The 22,566-nt window shown below is 39.6% G+C and overlaps 1 protein-coding gene across 5 annotated transcripts in view; it reads right to left on the bottom strand.

The window, feature by feature from the left end:
- The window catches only part of drosha (drosha ribonuclease III), a 146,339-nt gene that overhangs the window by 86,629 nt on the left and 37,144 nt on the right, over positions 1–22,566 (bottom strand). For all 5 annotated transcript variants that reach the window (XM_062977626.1, XM_062977625.1, XM_062977624.1 and 2 more), the window contains 5 exons: positions 21,392–21,463; positions 16,015–16,096; positions 11,478–11,552; positions 9,274–9,443; positions 2,892–3,016 (listed from right to left, as the gene is read on the bottom strand). In XM_062977626.1, the coding sequence (XP_062833696.1) occupies positions 2,892–3,016; positions 9,274–9,443; positions 11,478–11,552; positions 16,015–16,096; positions 21,392–21,463 (524 nt within the window). The remainder of the gene's footprint in view (positions 1–2,891; positions 3,017–9,273; positions 9,444–11,477; positions 11,553–16,014; positions 16,097–21,391; positions 21,464–22,566) is intronic.

Below are 22,566 nucleotides of genomic sequence, written 5' to 3' on the forward strand. Positions count from 1 at the left end.
TAAACAGTTCAAAGTAAATAATCTGAGATCAGATCTTGGTATATAGAACAGTGTAGATCCAGCCTGGGTCAAAGCCCAGAAATCTCCCAAAACCAGACTAACATTTGCATTTTTACATTAAAAGAGAAATTGTGTCTGAGGTAGAATATATTATGTTTGAATTCCACTACAGTAGTGCTGAACTATCACCTCAGCTTTCCAAACTGTGTGTCACAATAAATGGCTGCAGTATGTAGGTTATGTTGTGTGAATACAAAAGAGAAACCTCCAAGGCTCTTTCTACATTGCCATATAATTCAGATTATCAAAGCAGATGATCCACATTATATGCTTTGAACTGGACTATTTGAGTCTACACTGCCATATAATCCAGTTCAAAGCAGATAATCAAGATTTTATATGGCACTGTAGAAAGGGCCTGAGTCGATGTGAAATAAGCAATACCACTGCAACATGGAAGCTTAAAATGCTTGAGGACAAAATGCGAGTTTCTTAATCTAATAATCTAACATGAAATATTCAAAGGCTGTGTTCATCTCATCAACTTCATACATCTCATTAAAATGGAAAGTAGTTATTTTATTGGTGTTATACAATTTTTTAATTCTTGCATATATTTACATATTGTTACTCAGAAATGACAAAATCTTAGAAATGTATGCTTTTATATTATAAATCACACGCACACATACACACACACATATATAAATAAATAAAAAGATTGTCATGTTGTGTCCCCATACAATCCATTATTACTATCTATTGTAATATCTGTCTATTATAAGGAGTTGGTTTAACCTCCAAGTTGCCGGCAAATCTGAATTATGCTGTTGCATGAGGTGTGCCACCAACATAAAATGTTTGAAAAGATCTGATTCATACAGTAAGAGGATATACCCACAGTTCTTCATGTTGGAAATAACTGTACGTTGAATTTGGTGACTGCAAAAGGCATATAAATTTGGCGTTTTGGAAAAATTGATCATAAGGTAGGTATTTTTTCTTGTCTGGGGTGGAAAGACCTTGAAACTCCAATGTGAGAGAAAGCAAAACTAACACATTTCCCTTCCTAATCACAGGAGCAATTTTTGGACTACCTAGGAAGGTGATAAGTAAATGGAATTCCACTTTAATGCCTCCCACAGCAGCACGAGATATCACCACTGGGAAATAGTTTCTCATCTTTTGATAAATGTGACTTGTTTATTTTATTCCTTGGGTCTAAATGTTTTAGAAATGTGACTTCTGAAGTGGATCCTGGATGCTACTCATGTATTTTGTCTCAAGAAGAAAACAAACTACTTTCATGTAACTAACATTGAAGAGAACTGAACTAATACTGAAGAGAAACTGGTATGTTTGTGTGTCGGCATATGTTTAAGTACAGCAGTTTCAATATTGTATGTATTCTAGTCATAGTATTGAGAAATTAGAACAGACGCCCATGTTTTGAAATCTAAAAAAAGTGGGGGAGAGGAGCAAACACCTTCATTAAGACAAAAGAAGAAAAAGTATTGAAAACCTATTATTACTATGCAATATAGGGTGTTTGAAAAAGAACTCCCTAGTTTTAATGTGTTTTAACTTAAAACTAGGGAGTTCTTTTTCAAATACCCTGTATAAAACAACCACTGGCTGGAAAAAAAAATCACATGAATTGTGTAATTTGTCACTCAAATGTAAAAATCAGAACAAACCATACACTGCACTTTAGGCAAGTTGTACTATACATAAAATTGAGTTATTTTGCAATGTCTTCATTCGGTGATCCAGAGAATTAAAACAAAAGTGTGTGTTGTCGAAGGCTTTCACGGCCAGAATCATTGGGTTGCTGTGAGTTTCCCGGGCTGTATGGCCATGTTCCAGAAACATTCCCTCCTGATGTTTCGCCCACATCTATGGCAGCCATCCTTAGAGATTGTGAAGTCTGTTGGAAACTAGGCAAGTGGGGTTTATATATCTTACCATACATCAAGGGAACCACTGACTGCATAGGGAAGCTGATGAAGGAACACAACCTATAAATTATCTACAGACCCACTAAGAAAATCCAACAAATGCTACGTTCAGCAATAGACAAGAGGGATCCTCTCACCTCTGCAAGAGTCTACTGTATACCAAGAAGCTGTGTACAAGTCTACATAGGGGCCACCAAACGCAGCATTGCCCAAACACGAATCAAGGAACATAAAAGGCACTGCAGACTAACTCAACCAGAGAAGTCAGCCATAGCAGAGAACTTGATGAACCAACCTGGACACAGCATATCATTTGAGAACATAGAACTCCTGAACCACTCTAACAACTACCATGTCAGAAATGCCATTGAAATCCACAAGCATGTGAACAATTTCAACAGAAAGGAGGAAACCATGAAAATGAACAAAATCTGGATACCAGTATTAAACAACTCTAAAACCAAGACAGTAAATAAATAACATCACTCAGAAAACAGAGGAATTCCAAACATGAAACAATCAGGGCCAGCTAACACCTCCCAACAAAGGATTCCCCAGGCAGGAAGAAGCCAGGCTTTGAAGCTGCAAGGCCATTCAATGCTAATCAAGATGGCCAATTGCAAAATTCACACTGTCCTCCAATAGACAAGAGTTCTTTCTCCCACGCTGGACCTTCCACAGATATATAAGCTCCATTTGTCTAGTTTCCAACAGACCCCACAACCTCAGAGGATGCCTGCCATATATGTGGGTGAAACATCAGAGATAATGCTTCTGGAACCTGGCCATACAGCCCGAAAAACTCACAGCAAGACACAAAAGTGTGTGTTCATAATCATTTCAGCAGAGATAGGCATTTCTACAGCAGAGCATCAACAGAAAAGCTGGCTTAAGCTGAGGCTTTTAACCTCAGGCTTGACAATAATAGCTTACTGTGGGTCTCCAGCGTAACTGAGCTGTGCAGGTCTTATCCCGAAGTGGACAATAATGGGGAAAGTAATCACATCAGGGTTGAACTGCTCACGATCCAACTGATCAATACGAACCGAGCTGGGCTTCTAGAGACAGAGGAGGGAAAAGATCAAAGAGTTAAATTCAATTAAGAGCAACTCTGTTGTCAGTTATAGAGTTACAGGCATGGCCAACTTCCCGGAAAAAAAAAGTAGCATCTTCATGTGGGAACTGCTACTATGGAACAGAGGAGAGGAAAGTCTAAAATCAATCATGTTCCCTTCCTGTGGCAAATAAATCTGTTTTCATCTGTCTTGTTTTCCAAATATGCTGTGAGTCACTTTAAGACTCATTACTGAGAGAAAGGCTACAGAAGGCGGAGATGAAGTGGGAAATAGACCCTCTCAGAGACTATATAAAGTGGGCACGCTGTATTTGCAGGCTCCACACTCACAAATCCCACCACGGATAAAAGAATACACACACACACACACACATGTACATACATTCATATAACAGAAATTCTTCAAAACGCTAGCACAAATACTATTATGGGTGGCTCTTCACATGAGAGGGAAAAAGACAGAGTGACCAGCAGCCCCCGTAAATGCAGAAGACCCGATATCCACATAACCATCATTTAATAAAATAGGAATTGAACATCCTTTTTTTCATATATGCATCCTGGAATCAAACCTTACGGATACAGCGGACCCACTGTATCTCCAACCAATTTTATCTTTCATTTTGTGTCATGTCATTTTAAAACTATAAGTCTGTGGGGTTGAGAGAATCAGTTTGAGTTTAGACTAAAATTCTAGGAGACTAGGGGGGCATCTGGAGGGAAGGATATTAGAGGCAAAGATGAAGTACTTTGGCCACATAATGAGAAGACAGGAAAGCTTGGAGAAGACAATGAAGTTGGGGAAAATGGAAGGAAAAAGGAAGAAGGGCCAAACTAAGGGCAAGATGGATGGATGGTATCCTTGAAATGACTGGCTTGACTTTGAAGGAGCTGCGGGTAGCGACAGCTGACAGGGAGCTCTGGAGTGGGCTGGTCCATAAGGTCACAAAGAGTCGGAAGCAACTGAACAAATAAACAACAAGGGAGCATCTACAAAGTAAAGTTAATACAATTTGATATCACTTTAACTGCCAAGACTTAATGCTATGGAATCCTGGGATTTGTAGTTTGGTGAGTTACCAACATTCTTTGGCAGAAAAGGGTAAAGAGCTTGTAAAACTATAACTCGGTCTCAGCCAGGTCTCGGCGGTGGTTAGTGTCCATATCTTGGAAAGTCTGACTTGGCCACGGTGGTCCACGCTCGTGTTACATCCCAAATAGATTACTACAACATGCTCTTCGCGGGGTTGCCTTTGAAGACTGTTTGGAAGCTTCAATAAGTCCAACGGGCGGCAGCCAGGTTGGTCACCGGAGCGGCGTACAGGGAGCGTACCACCCCACTGTTACGTCAGCTCCACTGGATGCCCGTCTGCTACCAAGCACAATTCAAAGTGTTGACTTTAGCCTATATGCCCTAACAGTTCTGGCCCAGCTTACTTGTCCGAACATATCTCCCTCTATGATCCACCTCGGAGGTTAAGATCATCAGAGGAGGCCTTACTCTCGATTTCTCCACCCTTGCAAGGGTGATTGGTGGGGACGAGAGACAGGGCCTTCTCAGTGGTGGTCCCTCATCTGTGGAACTCCCTCCCTAATGAAATCAGGGCAGCCCGCTCCCTCCTGTCCTTTAGGAAAAAATGTAAAACATGGATGTGGGACCAAGCATTCAAGCAGCAGATGCAGCAATAGTAATGAGAATGATTTATGTGACTGACAATGGACAGACATGGATTAGGACTTGAATTTGTGTAATTTTAAAAGGATGCTTTCATAACTACCCTGTTTCCCTGAAAATAAGACATCCTCAAAAAATAAGACCTAGTAGAAGTTTTGCTGAATTGCTAAATATAAGGCCTCCCCCGAAAGTAAGACCTAGTAAAGTTTTTGTTTGGAAGCATGCAGGATCGGTAAATGTACATACCATAGATTGTTGTACGTGGAAATAAAGGTAGTAACAAGAAATAATAATATAATAACTTTACTCTTGTATCCCACCTCCATCTTCCAGAAGGGACTCAGGGCAGCTTACACAGGGACAAGCCCAACAACAACATAAATTTACATACAAACAGAAATTTAAAACAGTAATTTTAAAACAGTATAGCAATTAAATATAATATAGAAATTCTTGAAAGGATTCACAGTTTGGTTATGCTGGTCTGTGATGACAACTACTGTACAGTAGATAATACATTTTCATTTTTAAACAATTCAACCATAAATTTGAATTCTTTGTGGAAAAATAAGACATCACCTGAAAATAAGACCTAGTGCATCGTTGGGAGCAAAAATTAATATAAGACACTGTCTTATTTTCGGGGAAACACGGTAGTTAGACTATTTTTTTAACTATCTGTTTTAATTGTAACTGTTTTATATTTGTTGTGTTTGGCATCTAATGGTTTCTGGTTCTGAAGCTGCCCTGGGTCCCCCCCTTCCTGTGAGTGAGAAGGATGGGATATAAATGTATGACATAAATAAATAAATAATAACTCTGATGATGCCATAGCATTAAGTCATGGCTGTTGAAGTGGTGCCACACTACATTAATTCTACAGTGCAGATGCACCCTAGGACTCAGCCATGAAAACTTGCTGGGTGGTTTTGGGCACATCACACTCTCTCGGCTTCAAGGGAAGGCAAAGGCAAACCTGGTCTTAATATATCTTGTCAAGAAAACCTCATCATATCTTAAGCCAGAAGCACCTTGAAAGGAGCCTCTGATGGCCTAGGGGATAAAAGCCTTGTGACTTGAAGGTTGGGTTGCTGACCTGAAGGCTGCCAGGTTTGAATCCCACCCGGGGAGAGCGTAGATGAGCTCCCTCTATCAGCTCCAGCTCCATGCGGGGACATGAGAGAAGCCTCCCACAAGGATGGTAAAACATCAAAACATCCGGGCGTCCCCTGGGCAACGTCCTTGCAGACGGCCAGTTCTCTCACTCCAGAAGCAACTCCGGTTGCTCCTGACACACACACACACACACACACACACACACACACACACAAAAGCACCTTGAAGGCACACAATAACTCTGGCCAGGGACTGCCTATTTAATGATTATAAACCAACCCAGGAGCCCTTTGGGCTACTCAGAAAGATATTTGAAAAACATGAACACATTACTATTAAAGGAATATAAATTCCCGAGGCTGGCTCTTAATTTGCTATCTGTCATTAAAAAACATCTTCTATTCACTATGATGGATTGACAGGGAAGTAAGGGCAGAATAACCACACATGCCAGACTAAACCTTTTCCACTACGAATTTTTCTTCAGTTAAAAAGCAAGTTAACAAACGAGAGGAAATTATCGACCAGCATGTTTTCATGGCTGATTTTACGCACGTAAATGTTTAAAGCAGCTGAGCATTGTTAGCAGTTTAATATGGCTGGAAGGATACACATTAAATCGAAAAAATGAAAATCAATGCAGAATATCACACTCTGTTCCATTTTGCCATCTTTTTTTGTCACACAACACAGGGTCTGCCTCACCCCAAAGAGGCACGGACAGAGGAGTCTGTCAAGTGCAAAGAATAGCTACATGTTTGGTTTAAAGCTCATCTATTCTAATAAGACATTTTACAAGGTTAGGCACCGCAAGAAGCCCGTTTTCTTAAATGCAGCTTATTCAGCTTTGCGTGGACAAAGAAACAGAAATCTCATACAAATCTCTTCACGTCATTTTTCCCTGGTAGGAATAAATGCTACTGTTGTTGAAGAAATTCAATAAAGGAGGAAAAGAAAAGCACCTGTAGCTATCTTTCTCCTTCCTCCTTCACTTCTCACACAAAAAAACAAGCCATAATCTGAACTGCAAACATAACAATAAAGCAGTTCTTCGTAATCCTCTCTTGATCTTTAGCCATTATAAACAGTAAGTGGTTTATCACAGGGGTTCAACAAGCCCAAGGTGAAACTTTTTGTGCTGAAATCCATAGAAATTCTAAGAAAGAATGCCTTGATTATTCATTGTGTGAAGAACAAGCTCAGATAATAATAAATGAGATATTAAGAACAAGTTCAGATAATAAAACAAAGAGAATTGCTTGTATATTTTGCTGATATTTTGAAGGGACTTATAGGAGACAAAGCTAATGGAGGAGATGGTGGTGATTACTGATTTTCGGGGAGAAATAATGCAGGCAATTTTGCTATTGTGATTCATTAATGAAGCCAAAGACGTAGCAGCCAGGAAACAAATGGTATGTCATCGCAACCCAATTTGACCAACATAGTATTTATTTATTGGTCTTCAAAGCAAGTTCAGAAATGTGGCTGGGTACACCATGAACATCTTCCCCACTCAATCGCATTGCTCTTGAAGGAAGGACTAGATGACCCTGGGAGGAAGGGACGGTATGCCACAATACACCTGTGGCTCTGGTCCAGTTTGGTTCCTAACAATACAGTTGTCACTCTATATTTGCAGTTTGGACCTTTGCAGATATAATTATTTATGGGTTTGATTAAAAATGTTCTCTCTATGAATTTCTAGGGTCCTCCAGTGAGAATTAATGACCAGCTTCCACCGACCATGTTAGAAGACCCAAAGATTTCTAGAGAACACACTTTTCCAGGAATCTCTAGATCCACCATTGCAATTGTTTTAGCTTCCAATGGAAGCTTACCCATAGATCCATGCTGAAGGACCCAGAAATTCCTAGAGTTGTTCTCTCAAGTAAAATAATAATAATAATAATAATAATAATAATAATAATAATAATTTCTTTCATTTGATTTTAATGTTTTATACTAATTATATAGTCTTGGCGTCCTCATGGACAACAAATTAAACATGAGCCAACAATGTGATGCGGCAGCTAAAAAAGCCAATGGGATTTTGGCCTGCATCAATAGGAGTATAATGTCTAGATCCAGGGAAGTCATACTACCCCTCGGTCAGACCACACCTGGAATACTGTGTCCAATTCTGGGCACCACAATTGAAAGGAGATGTTGACAAGCTGGAAGGCATCCAAAGGACTAAAAATGATCAAGGGTCTGGAGAACAAGACCTATGAGGAGCGGCTGAAAGGGCTGGGCTTGTTTAGCCTGCAAAAGAGAAGGCTGAGAGGAGACATGATGGCCATGTATAAATATGTGAGGGGAAGTAATAGGGAGGAGGCTTCTTTTCAGCTTCCCTGGAGACTAGGAGGTAGAACAATGGCTTCAAACTACAGGAAAGGAGATTCCACCTGAACACCAGGAAGAACTTCCTCACTGTGAGAGCTGTTCGGCAGTGGAAATCTCTTCCCCGGACTGTGGTGGAGGCTCCTTCTTTGGAGGCTTTTAGGCAGAGGCTGGATGGCCATTTGAATATGATTTCCTGCTTCTTGGCAGGGAATTGGACTGGATGGCCCATGAGGTCTCTTCCAACTCTATGATTCTATGACTCTATACTAATTTAATGTTTTAAATTTTTGTCTTAAAGTTTAAATGTTTGTTTATGCCTCATGTTTTAATATAGTTAATGGTTTTAATTTATAGTTATATATTATTGTCTAGATATTATGTTTTGGTTTTTCATATGTATGTCGGCATTGAATTTTGCCATTGCTACGTTAGAAACCACTTTCAGTCCCTTCAGGGGTGAGAAAAGCAGTACATAAATTCAGTAAATAAATAATAAATAACAAAATATGTGGTTTTCATTTTAACAGGTGTCCTATGCCTCTAACCCCAAGAAATATAGAGGGCTGCCTTCACTGCATTCAGTCTAGAACTAATCTCATGCTTTGCTAATATAATAACTATCACACCTGTCTTTGCAACACTGCTTGTTGTTTGTTGCTATGTGTGTCAACTCTGACTTACTGCAAAAATATCACTGCTTTTTCTTGGAAGGATTTTGCTGTTGTCTTCCTCATAGGACAGTGTAGAAGAGGCTTCATGTCACCCACTGGGTTTGTACGTCTGAGGGCCCTTCCACACAGCCATATAACCCAAAATATCAAGGCAGATAATTCACAATATCTGCTTTGAACTGGGTTAACTTAATCCATACTGCCATATAATCCAGTTCAATGTGGATTTTATGCAGCTGTGTAGAAGGGGCCTGAATAAATATACAAACTCTGTTCCCCTAATCCTAATCCACCCTTAAACTGCTACACTATGCTGAAATTCATAACTGTTCTTGGGAGGCATTATTACAAAGCACATGAAAACCACTAATTTGTATTATAGAATTACAAAATTCAACACCATCATTTGCTTCAAGAGAACATTTGCAGTACCATTCCGGAGCTGGTCACGATCATCCCTTTGCATTCTTCTGCATATTTCTGCCACTCCAGCTCCTCCCATTGAAGCATATTGGCAATCTCTTCTTCTGGAACCAATGGCTTATTGCATCGTAGCAAATACAGAAGAATCTGATGCATAGACAACACTTCCTTCCCTCCATCTTAAAAATAAAAAGTAAACACAAAGCTCTTGTTTGTTATTTAGCATTTAAAAAAGAAATACATTGCCTAAAACAGAGGTTAGGAACTGTAAAATCTTTGGGTTTTAAGGGATTCCAATCTGGCTGCCCGGGATTTCCTAAATGCTTCCTCATGACACCATCATTTGGATGTTTTTGCCTCCGCACTTTTTAGTCATATATTTCTAAACGCTGAAACACCTTTCCTAAGTCTTTAACTATTGGCAGTAAAAGCTTTCCTTTAAAATATGCCAGTATTTTTTGGGCTTCTCTCCCCTTCTGCTTCCCTTCAGTTGCACTCACCGATGGATTACAATTCCTGAAAAAGGAATTTGGATCTTCAGCTCCTTACACTTACGTCAGAGCCTGGTGGGCAAGTAAAGCAAAAAATAATAAATGTGTGTAATAAAATAATAAAATACAATAAATTAGTGTTCCAAATTTACACCTCTCCAAATTTTGTGATTAGAGTTTGTGCCCCATAAATGCACTTATTATGGGAAGATGGATAAAATAAACTACTTGTTTTGTTTGTTTGTTTGTTTTTAATTTTTACACCCCTTACAACATGAGAAGATTCCAAGGTGACTTATTGTAGGGAGAATAAATCCTGGGATTTCATATTTAGGAATGGTTGTTGAGAACTCTCTTCTGAAACTCCTCTAACGACTCATCCAGTTCCGATCCCAGGATGGTCCCATGGCAGTTAAAGGAGAACCATAGCAGTATAAGCATTATTGTGGCAGCCAAACACTACCTAGAAGCCCTGTACAGGCTCCCAAAAGGGGAGGCTACCAACTGCTTGAATAATCATACATCATTGTAGGTTTGAAGGGTGTGTATTTACTTCACAAAGCACAGACGGAGATCAGCATCAACTCAGATCTGAGGAACACCCCAAAGCAATACCACTTTAAAACTTAACAGTTGCAGAGGGAAGAAAAATGAGCTGGCAGCGTTTTCATGCAAACATAAAATTCTGCCTCCAAGGCTGGTGGAATAATTTGTGATTCCCATTTCACCAAGCAAACTGCACTTGCTCTGTTTCTAGGCTCATGAGCCCAGGAGTTATCTGCTTTGCTGTTCAGACAGACAATTAATTAAAATAAAATCTGATCTGGTTTATATATTTATAACCCACCTTTCTGCCACACACCGCAGTGAAAAAAATAGAAGTATAGAGAAAAAAGGATAGGTATAGAGTTATAAGAAGATGAATAGGCACACGGAAAATCCCAGTGGTACATGAAAACATGGTTTGCAACTACTATTCTTAGGACCTCACAGCCAAAGTGGATTTTGAGAGTTGACGTTAAAAAAGGCTTTGCATAAAAATATAATTCCGGCAATGTGAGCTATACTTCCAGAGAGAAATAGCAATAAAAGCATCGTTTTTCAACAAATGAAATTTCAGACTATCCATGAACACACTCTTGACAGCAAAACTAAAAAATAGGGGGGAAATGGAAACGCAAGACAGCTCTAATTAATGTACATGCTCTTTGAAGGCACAAATTAAATGTGGGAACAGCTTGTACTGCTCAATCTCTTAATTGTGGAAAGATGGACTTTATATTTACATATCATTACTATCAACTGGAAAATCTAACTAGAATTTCAAAGTCCCCCAAAAGTGTATTTCAAAAGGATTTTAGTTTAAATTGATACCCATGGCTAAAAAAAAGTCAAAGTTTCCAACTCACTCTGTCTCTTCAGAAAGCTATGGCTTTCAGGCGTCTTTCTTTAAAGAAATGCAGAGTGTAGAAACAAGGGTCTAAATATTCACTTAGTGATTAACCTGAACGTGGGAAGCTCTAGGCTGAAAGTTAAAGTTTATATGACTGAATGCCCCTTTATACAAATAAAATAATGTCTTGCATTTAGCATATTAAGTAGAGATACTCTTGAACATCATTTTCAACTTTGAAATCTGGATGGGTAAAGTCGAATCACCATTTTTTAACCATTTTCATGAGTGCTAACCCACAAATCAGCCATCATACAGTACTGACTTACCTGGAAGAAATCTTACAAAGCGAGGCATGAAATGAAATCGGGGACATGAAGTTTCATTGTCTTCTAATGGAGGACCTTAAACAAGTTGTAAAAAAAGAGAAGGCTTTTTACAAGAGCATACATCTATGACATCCTAGCAAACCAAAAAGACCTATACAGAGTTGTGTGTAATCTTAATCTTAACTACTCTATAAAAAAGGAATTTGGAATCCAGAAAACACTTCCTAAAGCCTTATTCATGTGATATTCCAAATGCAAGGGAGGGTTAAAAACAGAGAAAAAAATGGGTCCTATATGTTGCCACTGCCCTCAATTACTCATGTGCCACCCCTTATTGCTCATACCTTCAAACCGCTTGAACATTGATAGTATTTGCTTGCTTAACACAATAAGGTAGGAAACCCAAAGAGGTGTGCACCAGCTTTATTTTAAGACCTCATGTACACAAGAGAAGACACAACGAGGTTTAAAAGCACAGATTTGATAGTATCATTCTCATTTTTGATAAAATAAGCTTCTAGCCCTGGTGGCAGGAACAGAAAACAAGTGCCCTCTAGCTGTTGGTAGAGTCTAGTTTTCACCCCTGCCTTAAGGTTATGCATGTCCCACCATACGGTTAAAGGCAGTCTTCAAAATATGTGGGCATAACACTGGAAATTCTCAAAATCTGACCTGTGACAGAGCAAGATTTTATGAAGGCGTGGTACTGGCTCCTTTCCATGGCCTCTGTGAGGTGTTGGGGGAGCAGAATGATCCTCAGAGAATAATTCATGTTGCCCTTCTAAAAATGATAGATTATAGAAACTACAAAGACCCATGTGCTTCCTTCCTAAACAGTTTTGGTACAATCCCATAATGAAAGCACACTGAGTGACTGGGAAGGTAGAGGACTGGGAAGAAGCCCTGATGCATTGGCATAATAATAATAATAATAATAATAATAATAATAATAATAATAATAATAATAATAACAACAACAACAACAACAACAACAGCAACAACAACAACAACAACAACAACTTTTTTATATCCCGCTCCCATCTCCCCAAGGGGACTTGGGGCGGCTCACATGAGGATGAGCCCAACATCAACATACATAAAAACACAACCTCTTTGGGTTTCCTACCTTATAAAAATATAAAAACAATATAAAATAATATGCAATCCCAGCATAACAATGAGGGAACATTCCAGATACCATATTGAAGCCATTCTTCCCAGATATGCTGATGGGATGGCTAAAATGGTGTCGATTCAGAACACAATCGGAATGTTGAAAAATATCTTTGGACTAGGTAAAAAAAGGTAAAGGTTTCCCCTGACGTTAAGTCCAGTCGTGACCGACTCTGGGGGTTGGTGCTCATCTCCATTTCTAAGCCGAAGAGCCGGCATTGTCCATAGACATCTCCAAGGTCATGTGGCCGGCATGACTGCATGGAGTGCCGTTACCTTCCCGCCGGAGCGGTACCTATTGATCTACTCACATTGGCATGTTTTCGAACTGCTAGGTTGGCAGGAGCTGGAGCTAACAGCGGCCACTCACGCCGCTCCCGGGGTTTGAACCTGGGACCTTTTGGTCTCCAGCTCAGTGCTTTAACGCACTTTGCCACCGGGGCTCCTCTTTGGACTAGGATTTCAATAATCAACTAGCAGGCTGGGTATTCTGGGATCTGGTTCAAGAAGACTTGCAGTGCCATTTTCAAGGACACTTCGAGGTTAAAAGACCTTATTAAACATAGGCCGTCCCCAAGTTACGAACAAGATAGGTTCTGTAGTTTCGTTCTTAAGTTGAATTTGTTTGTAAGTCGGAACAGGTACATTTTAAAAATAAAACTCAAGCCAATTGGCTGAGGAGGAAGGGTATCTACGGGTTGTTTGTAAGTTGGATGTTCGTAATTTGGGGACTGACTGTACTTCTATTGTTCTGTCTCTTGTGAGATCTCAAAGTTAAGACAACAATAAATTAAAATAAAAACAATATTTTTAGGTGGTAAAAGCATATTAAACAGACGAAGTTAAAATAATAGACTTTGGAGCTGAATTTATCATCTCCTCCCCTCTAGTTGATCTTGGCCCAATTGATCTTGCTCAACTGATTTCAGAAAATTGCTGAGGGTAAAGTTGGGAAGAAGAGAACCATATATGCCATTTTGAGCTACAGGAAAGACCAGATATCACCATAGCAGATAATGAAAATAAATAGAGAAATGTCTGCATGTGTCTTCAAGTCACTTGTTGACTTATGACCCCACAAATTTCAAATGATTTTTTAAAGCAAGGAATAAACAGCAGTGATTTTGCCAGTTCCTTCCTCTGACAAAAAGTTCCTTTCAAAATATGAATTGCCTTTCATGTTGTGTTAAGGAAGGTAACAAAATGAGAAGAGCCCAGCATCATGCAGTGTAACTTGAAATGAGGGAATATATATTTTCTAACAAAATGAACAGAAACAAACCAAATAGAATCATCACACTTTTCAGACTTTCCTCATTGCATTTGCTTAAAATAAAGCCTTCAGAGGCAAACGAGACTCCGCAAAAAGTCTAAACGTTATCACTCCACAGTCTCACACGTTTATTCTTATTGTTGAGTTTGAACAAAAGCCACATCTTACATATTTGACTGTGCTGCAATACAAGTAAAATTTCCAGCCCATATGACAGCTTGCCACCTGTGTCTGGTTACGTGACACTTGTACCGTTTATCACATTCTAGCGCCGCCACCACACGCCCTTTCAGTCTGTAAGATGCACAGTGCTAACATTTTCATCCTGCACTATGCTAATAACTCATTCTGCATGCCTTATGTGCTCCGTTGCCTTAAATTAATTAAAATCTCTGGGGGTTTTCAAACAAAAATTGTGAGGAAAAAGAGCTACTTGCAAAAAACATTCTGCAGTTCAGACGGCTCCTATTTAGTTAACTATGCAGCAAGTCATGACTTTTTTCAGATACTCCATTCCACCCTTATCACAGTGTTGAGTCTTCACAATCTACAGACACTGAGCATTTTCCTTGGACCTTTGCTTGGACTTTACCCTAAAGAGTTTGTTTTTCCTATACCTGTAAATGCTGGGTTTTCTCAAACAGGCTGAGAACACATTTTGGCCCCATAACTGACACAAGAACCACAGTCTGATAGAGGTATGACTAATATAAAGGGGAAATGGTGGATAGCATAATGATTCCTATTGATGATTGTATTGTATTGTTAGTGGCTTCCAGATCCACAAGATGATGAATCTCCTCTGTGTCTTACTCAGATCTTTAAAGATTCAACATGCTGGGAAGCTCTTTTAAACATGGGACTAAATCTGTGGTTCTGAACCTGGGATCCCAGATGTTTTTGGCCTACAACTCCCACAAATCACAGCCAGTTTACCAGCTGTTAGGATTTCTGGGAGTTGAAGGCCAAAAACATCTGGGGACTCCAGGTTGAAAACCACTGGACTAAAACCTGAGAGTGAAGTTACTATCCTAGAGAAATGGAAGTCACTGGCTAACATTAGAATTACTAACAACAACAATAACACCTGTTTCCAGAAGGAGGAAAACAAGATTGCCATAAGTGGTAGAAAATATGTATTAGTGTAAGGAAGAGGAACATTTTGATGGCCGAGATCAGAGGTGAAAAACTCATCGTCACCAAGGGCCACATCAGCCTTATGATTGCCTTCAAAGGGCCATATGTAATTGCAAGATTGTATAAAAATAAGTGTGTTGCACTGGCATTGAAAGCTTTGCAGGCCACAAAAAATTATATGACGGGCTGGATTTGGCGCACAGGCTTTTTGTATGACATTTGTATTCTAGGTATAATTTTTGGCTTCCATAGCCTTACAAAAGTTGCTCAGCCAAATGAACAAAACAGGAATAATATTAATAATAATTATAGTTATAAATTTATTGTCCGTCTCTCCCTGTGGCTCAAGGCGGGATACAACATCATTTAAAAAAAAGATAAAACATTATTAAAAGGCATACAACAAGATACACAGTTAAAATACAAGTTTAAATCCACTGATGAAATGCAGATCAAATTTCACAACTTAGAAGACCAGAAGTCCACCTTTCATTTTAAAAAACAAAGCATGACAAAGGTGCTTTACTTTGCTTCTAATGAGTATCTGTTAGTGGCAGCTTCAAGGAAAGGCAACTCTTTCTTTTTTCCAGCTTAAAAAATGGGATGGGATGATGGGAGGACAGGTGACAGTAGGACACAAGGGAAGCAAAAAATGACCTAGAGGTTTCTGCATATTTCTGTATAATATCCCAGAGTCAGAAAGTCACCGACTCCGCCTCTGCAAAGCAGGGAAAGGGGAAGAATGACCACAAGGTTAACATCTATATTCTCAAATGGTCAGTATGTACAAACTACAGTAAGTTATCAATTTCCTGAAAAGTTGGGTCTTTTACATGCATAACCAAGATTAACATTGAGCGCAACAGGCTGTTAATAAACTCTTTGAACTATCTACTGGACATTCCATTTATCACATTTAAAGAGATCACAAGTACTTTCAAGCAGGATAGTTACCAATCAGATTCCAGTCATAGAGTTCCAGAACATCTCTGAACAAGTAGGAAGAGAACAACTCCAGCCCTCTTACACAAAAATTCTGGAAAAGAAAAAGTACCCAGGGTCACATCACAAATCTTAATCAATAAATAAATCAGAGGTGAACAAGTGTGGGAGGCTAAGGGACTACAATCGCTTCCTAGAAAACCAAGAGGGTACACACACCCCATATAGGTAAAGGTAAAGGTTTTCCCTGACATTAAGTCTAGTCGTGTCCGACTCTGGGATTTGGTGCTCATCTCCATTTCTAAGCCAAAGGGCCAGCGTTGTCCGTAGACACTTCCAAGGTCATGTGGCCGGCATGACTGCATGGAGTGCCATTGCCTTCTCGATGAGTGGTATCTATTAATCTACTCACATTTGCATGATTTTAAACTGCAAGGTTGGCAGAAGCTGGGGGTAACAGCGGGAGCTCACCCCGCTCCCTGGATTTAAACCACCGATTTTTCGGTCAGCAAGTTCAGTACCTCAGCAGTTTAACCTGCTGTGCCCCCCCTATATACTACTACAAAAATTACAATGTCCTCTAAGGGCAATGGGGCATTTTGTCATGTTTTCAGTTCTCCCCCTGGCCATTTTAGGTTAAAGAGAAGCCTTTAAGTGGGCAGAGTGGAAAATGGCCCACAGTGCATGGAACAAATACCCTCCCATGCTCACTAGAGGGCATTTTGGATAGCAATGATTCTGGGGATTCCCAGAGGCCACAAAGAAATTGAAAGCCACATACACCCTGAATGCCCATCATATGACCACCTCGATGTAAACCATCATCTGAAGACCAAAATAATATGCAACATGTGGGCTTTATATGTGCTATAATACTACATAACCCAGGATTCTGCTCAGAATTCTGCATGATGAGAATAACCAGTGTCTGCTTTTGTTTTTGCAAAAGAGCACATTTCTAGTCCTTTATGCCTGCAGCAACAATACTGTCAAAATTTGAAAAGCTGGGGGTGAAGATTCCCATAAACAAAGGGACAATGGTACCCTACACAACCCTGTGCACTTTCCTGTGATAACCAGAAACAGAATAAAATATTCCAAACAAGCAACTTAGCTACGCTACAAAAGCAAACATATGGTGTCATTCCTTTGAGTGCTCAAGTGCTATATTGGTTTCATAAATAAGCAGATGGATCAGAAAAAGATGAGGACAATGAAATGAAGGAAGAGAACCTCCTTTTGTTCCCTGTGGCTGTGTTTACAATCAAGACCACAACCACATGACTGCTATTTGCATTGGGAAGGTACCCACTAGCTCCAATAAACAGCCCCTGACTAACCCAACTAATGAGAAGAATGTATTGCAATGAAACACATTCTCCTTTAAAAGTACTGTACAAACAAATAAGAGGTGAGGAGGAAATCAGTTTGAAGGAAACTATTCCAATTAAACTGGTGGTGGTGGGGTGGCATTTATTAAAAGCCCTAAACTAGACTAGATCCTAGAAATTATGAGCTCAGAACTAGGCCATAACTTATCGTGTGCCAAAGGTTTTTCCTTCAGTAAGCTAAAAAGAAGATATATGTAGGAAGAAGAGCCTCTCTCATAAATTCTCCTCGCCTAGTCTGTTGTAGCTAAAAGCTGATAAATTACCAATGGGGCTGTAACAAAGACACTTCCCCAGTCACAAATCAGTACATCACAAATTGAGGATTATGATCCTAACAAACAAGCCGGAGCGATGGAAATAGAAATGGCTTGGAAGGAGACCATTCCAATTAAACTGTTTGCTTTCCATCCATATGCAACAGGCTGACTCCCTTAAAATCATAAATATGAAGCAACGCGGCACTGGATGATTACAGCCTCACATGCCAAAAAGACATCCATCTGTTTGCTTTTATTACATCATTGTCACTGTTTGGGATTTTTAATCATCTTTTATTATTAAACTGCTGTTCATTTCCCTGAGTGCTAGGGACCAGAAGGGTGCAATATACAGTTTTTTATACATAAAATAAATATACTGAGATAAGACTGCAGACTTTTCTTTTCAGCTTATTTTATGATTGGTTTTGATGGCAGAGTGCTGTGCTGGCAGCACAAGTGCACGGTGTATATTTTTTATTTAAGTAAAATAAACAGGTAAATTTGCTGATGCACGGTGGAAACCAGATTGTGGAACTTATGGCTCTCCAGATGTCACCAGACTGCGAATTCCATCACATGTAAATAGCCAACAGGCAAGGAATGATGGAAATTTGAGATTTTGAGTTTCCCTTTCCTCGCTCCAGTGCAGATATTAATAGCAGCAATCCTGAATCTTGAATATATTAAACAGGACGAGGGAAAAGAGGCAGGTGGGGAAAACTGGGTCCAATGCAGGGTGCCACAATTCAAGAAGGAGATTGACAAGCTGGAAGGTGTCCAGAGGAAGGTGACCAAAATGGTCAAAGATCTGAAAACCATGCACTTCGAGGATCAGCTGGGAGCTAGCAGTGTTTAGTCTGGAGGAGAGAAGGTTAACAGGGGACATGATGACCATATTTAACAATGTAAATGATGTCATATTGAATATGTTTTGTGCTGCTCCAGAGACTAAGATTCAGACATTCAAACAGCAGAAAAAGAGATTCTACTTAAACATGTGGAAAAGCTCCTCCCCCCAAGGGAAACTGGATTAGCCCCCACCTTGACTACATTCCGGAAAGAGCTGAAAACCTGGTTATTTCGATGCGCGTTTGACTGATTTGGCACAAATTGACGGTGTCCTTTCACCTCCACCTATACCCAGCTATTTCACTTTATTCTGGCGCAGCTCAGAGGCTGCAAGATATTGCACATAAATAAATCTTACTGCCCTACCTCCAATCCTAATTATGCTCACTGCACCTAGAAGGCTATTGGTTATGGTGAATATATTTTTATTATATTTTATATGCCTTTGATTTTATATGTCTGTATGTTTTAAATGTACCTTGTTGTTGTATTTTGTGGTGTATTTTGGGCTTGGTCCGCATGTAAGCCGCCTCGAGTCTCTCCGGGGAGATGGGGCGGGATACAAGAATAAAGTAGTAGTAGTAGTTGTTGTTGTTGTTATTTTTATTGACACAAAGACATAGTATACACAGCAAATGCGATAGACATGCTGGATTTCGTATCACAAAGTCACAAGTCGAACTGTGAGATATTTTCGGATTATGCGTGCAGATCCCAGTAAGGTGGCCTTTTGCAGTTGTAATTTTGTCAATATTTATCATTTCCAAATTTGGCTGAGATCTTTTGGCACGGCACCCAGTGCGCCGATTACCACTGGGACCATGTGTACTGGTTTATGCCAGAGCTTTTGCAGTTCGATTTTGACGTCCTGATAACGGCTGAGTTTTTCCTGTTGATATTATTATTAATAATATCATAATAATACAATATAATACTAATAATACAATATAATCATATTAATTATATATTATAGATTACATGTAATATTACTAATAATATTACAATATATTGATATAGTAAAGGTAAAGGTTTCCCCTGACGTTAAGTCCAGTCGTGACCGACTCTGGGGGTTGGTGCTCATCTCCATTTTTAACCGAAGAGCCAGCATTGTCCATAGACATCTCCAAGGTAATGTGGCCGGCATAACTGCATGGAGCACCGTTGCCTTTCCGCCGGAGCGGTACCTATTGATCTACTCACATTGGCATGTTTTCGAACTGCTAGGTTGGCAGGAGCTGGAGCTAACAGCGGCCGCTTACGCCTCTCCCAGGGTTTGAACCTGGGACCTTTCGGTCTCCAGCTCAGTGCTTTAACGCACTTCGCCACCGGGGCTTACAATATAGTAATTTAATTCCAGTATTGTGCTATGCTAATAATATAATACTGTATGTAAATTTAATTTGTAAGCCGCTCTGTGTCGCCTTTGGGGTGAGAAGGGTGGGATATAAATGCAGTAAATAAATAAATAAATAAATAAATAAATAATTGACAAAATTACGATCTGCCAACTGCATAAGGCCACCCTGCTGGGATCTGCACGCATCATCCGAAAATACATCACACAGTTCTAGACACTTGGGAAGTGTTCGACTTGTGGTTTTGTGAAATGAAATCCAGCATATCTATTTTGTTTGCTGTGTCATACAACGTCGTTGTGTCAATAATAATAATAATAATCATAATCATAATAATTATTATTATTATTATTGGAGTGCGGTAGAGTCTCCCTCTCTTGGGGTATTTAAACAGAGGCTGGATGGCCATCTAGTTGGAAGGCTTTGTGTATTCCTGCACAGCAAGTTGTTGGACCTTGTAGCCTCTTCCAACTCTACGAGTTTATGACCAACACCCAAAAATAACTTGTCCATTTGCACAAAATGTGAATTTCATGAATCTCTCTCTCAAATCTTTGCTTTTGCTACTACTTCCAGATGGTACTTTCCATAACTTAGGTAAAGTTTACTCTTTTGATTTAAAATTCCCAGAAATTCTGGCCAGACTGGGAACTTTAGGCAAAAATGGAATGTTTCCAAATTTCTGGTGCTTCTGCACAAAACACTGTGCATCTGCTGGAGGCATTCATTTTCCTTCTGGGTGCCTAATCTGTATTTCTATGATTTTAAATCAAGATGCTAGAAATTTGGCATTGAAGGGAAATTTCATTTATGGAGTCAGAATTCTTATTAGGAGGAGGCAATGCCCCCATTTTGTCCCTTTTGCAACCATACCTCTGGTTCAATTGATAGAAAGGTAGGTAAAGGCAGGACTGTATTGTTTTGTGCTTTCATGTTATTTATGACATATCTTTTCTAAGGCAATCTTTTCATGGGGTTATCTTGACAAGACTTGTTCAGAGGGGGGCTTGCCAAGAAGCTCAGAGGAGGTGATTTGCCCAAGGCCATTGAGTTCCTAAAGGTCAAGTCCAACAACTCAAATCATTACACCATGCTAACAAAGAAAGAAATTCAGGAATAAAATCTCAAGCTTAACGTAAATATTTCATTATGTAGGTCTAAGGAAAGGCTATTCATGCTCCAGTGCAGGATTCACTTCACGGCTCATACACACAACTCTGGACATGGTATTGCCTTGGCTTATGCTTTCTTTTGTTATAGTTTTACATTTTATAAAATGTCTGAAAGCTCACGCTATAACAAATTGGTTTGCCACAGAACTCTTGATGCTTTGGCAACTACAAACTAGCATCACAACCCCTTCGTAAATTATGTTTTTATATTAATATTCCCTGGTTGTAGCCCTTTAATAAAAGTGCTCACCCACCCATAGGATATGTTTTTTCTCAGAATATGCATGAACTAAAATCTAAAAAAACCCCTCAGTGTCTCACAAAGCAAACAGATGTCTTGAATAATCACTGCGATAACTTACTTCGGGCATCATCTCTTCGATGAAATGAATTGTATAATCGATGTTAAATCTGATTACTTTACACAGAGGAATCTGCAGACAAGGGGGAAAACATTGAAGAGAGGGTTGGCTTTAAACAGCAATGCAATCAACACCCCAGGAATGTACTTTGTTTTTTTCTGACCCAAAAAAGGAAAAATAAAACAGGATGTAACAGCCAAACTGAAGAGACACTCACACAGATGTAAAAACCTCATGGTGCCCAGTTAGTAACTGCATTATGATAAGAAAGGTGGTAGAATATGATCACATGCTGCCATCTAATGGAGATTTCAGGCAAAACAGAAATTCTTCCAGTCACCTATTGATTTAGAGAAATATATCCCCTCCAGATTTCATAGGGTTTTCTTAAGCAAGGAATACTCAGAGGTGGATTGCCACTGCTCTTTTCAGGCATATATCCTATAGCATCTGCTATTCCTTGGCTATGAAGACTGTCACTGGTTCATTTCTCAGATCAAATGGGATCCGGCACTTCCATGTAGTTAAAAAAGCACAATGCTTCAGGCATGTTTAGGAAAAAAATGAGACAACTTTTGAAATGCTAAGTGCTGTGCAACTGTACAAGGGCAGCTACAGAATTGAATCTGCTAAACAATGGCAATTGCTGAACAGGATTCAGTTGCCATTTTCAACTTTTCTACCTGGAATATGCTTCCACCAGCAGAATTGAGGGAAGTGCCTTTCAACAGCCTTTAAAACTTACTCCAAAGGAGAAGGAAATGTTAATAACTAGGTTTGTTCTACCACAAAGGGCTAGGAGGGGAGAGTGAAAGAAGAGCCCCAGACATGCTAGAAGATGGATTAAAGCCAGTTATCATATCTACTTACGTGTATGTTCAAGTGCTCCCAAAAACATACTCTTATATTACCATAGGTAGGTAAAGGTAAAGGTTTTCCCCTGACATTAAGTCTAGTTGTGTCTGACTCTGAGGGTTGGTGCTCACCTCCATTTCTAAGCTGAAGAGTTAGCATTGTCCATAGACACCTCCAAGGTCATGTGGCCGGCAAGACTGCATGGAGCGCAGTTACTTTCCCGCTGGAGCGGTACCGATTGCTCTACTCAAATTTGCATGTTTTTGAACTGCTAGGTTAGCAGAAGCTGGGTCTAACAGCGGGAGCTCACCCTGCTCCCT

Source organism: Anolis carolinensis, chromosome 4 (genome assembly GCF_035594765.1).
Source record: "Anolis carolinensis isolate JA03-04 chromosome 4, rAnoCar3.1.pri, whole genome shotgun sequence".
NCBI lineage: Eukaryota > Metazoa > Chordata > Lepidosauria > Squamata > Dactyloidae > Anolis > Anolis carolinensis.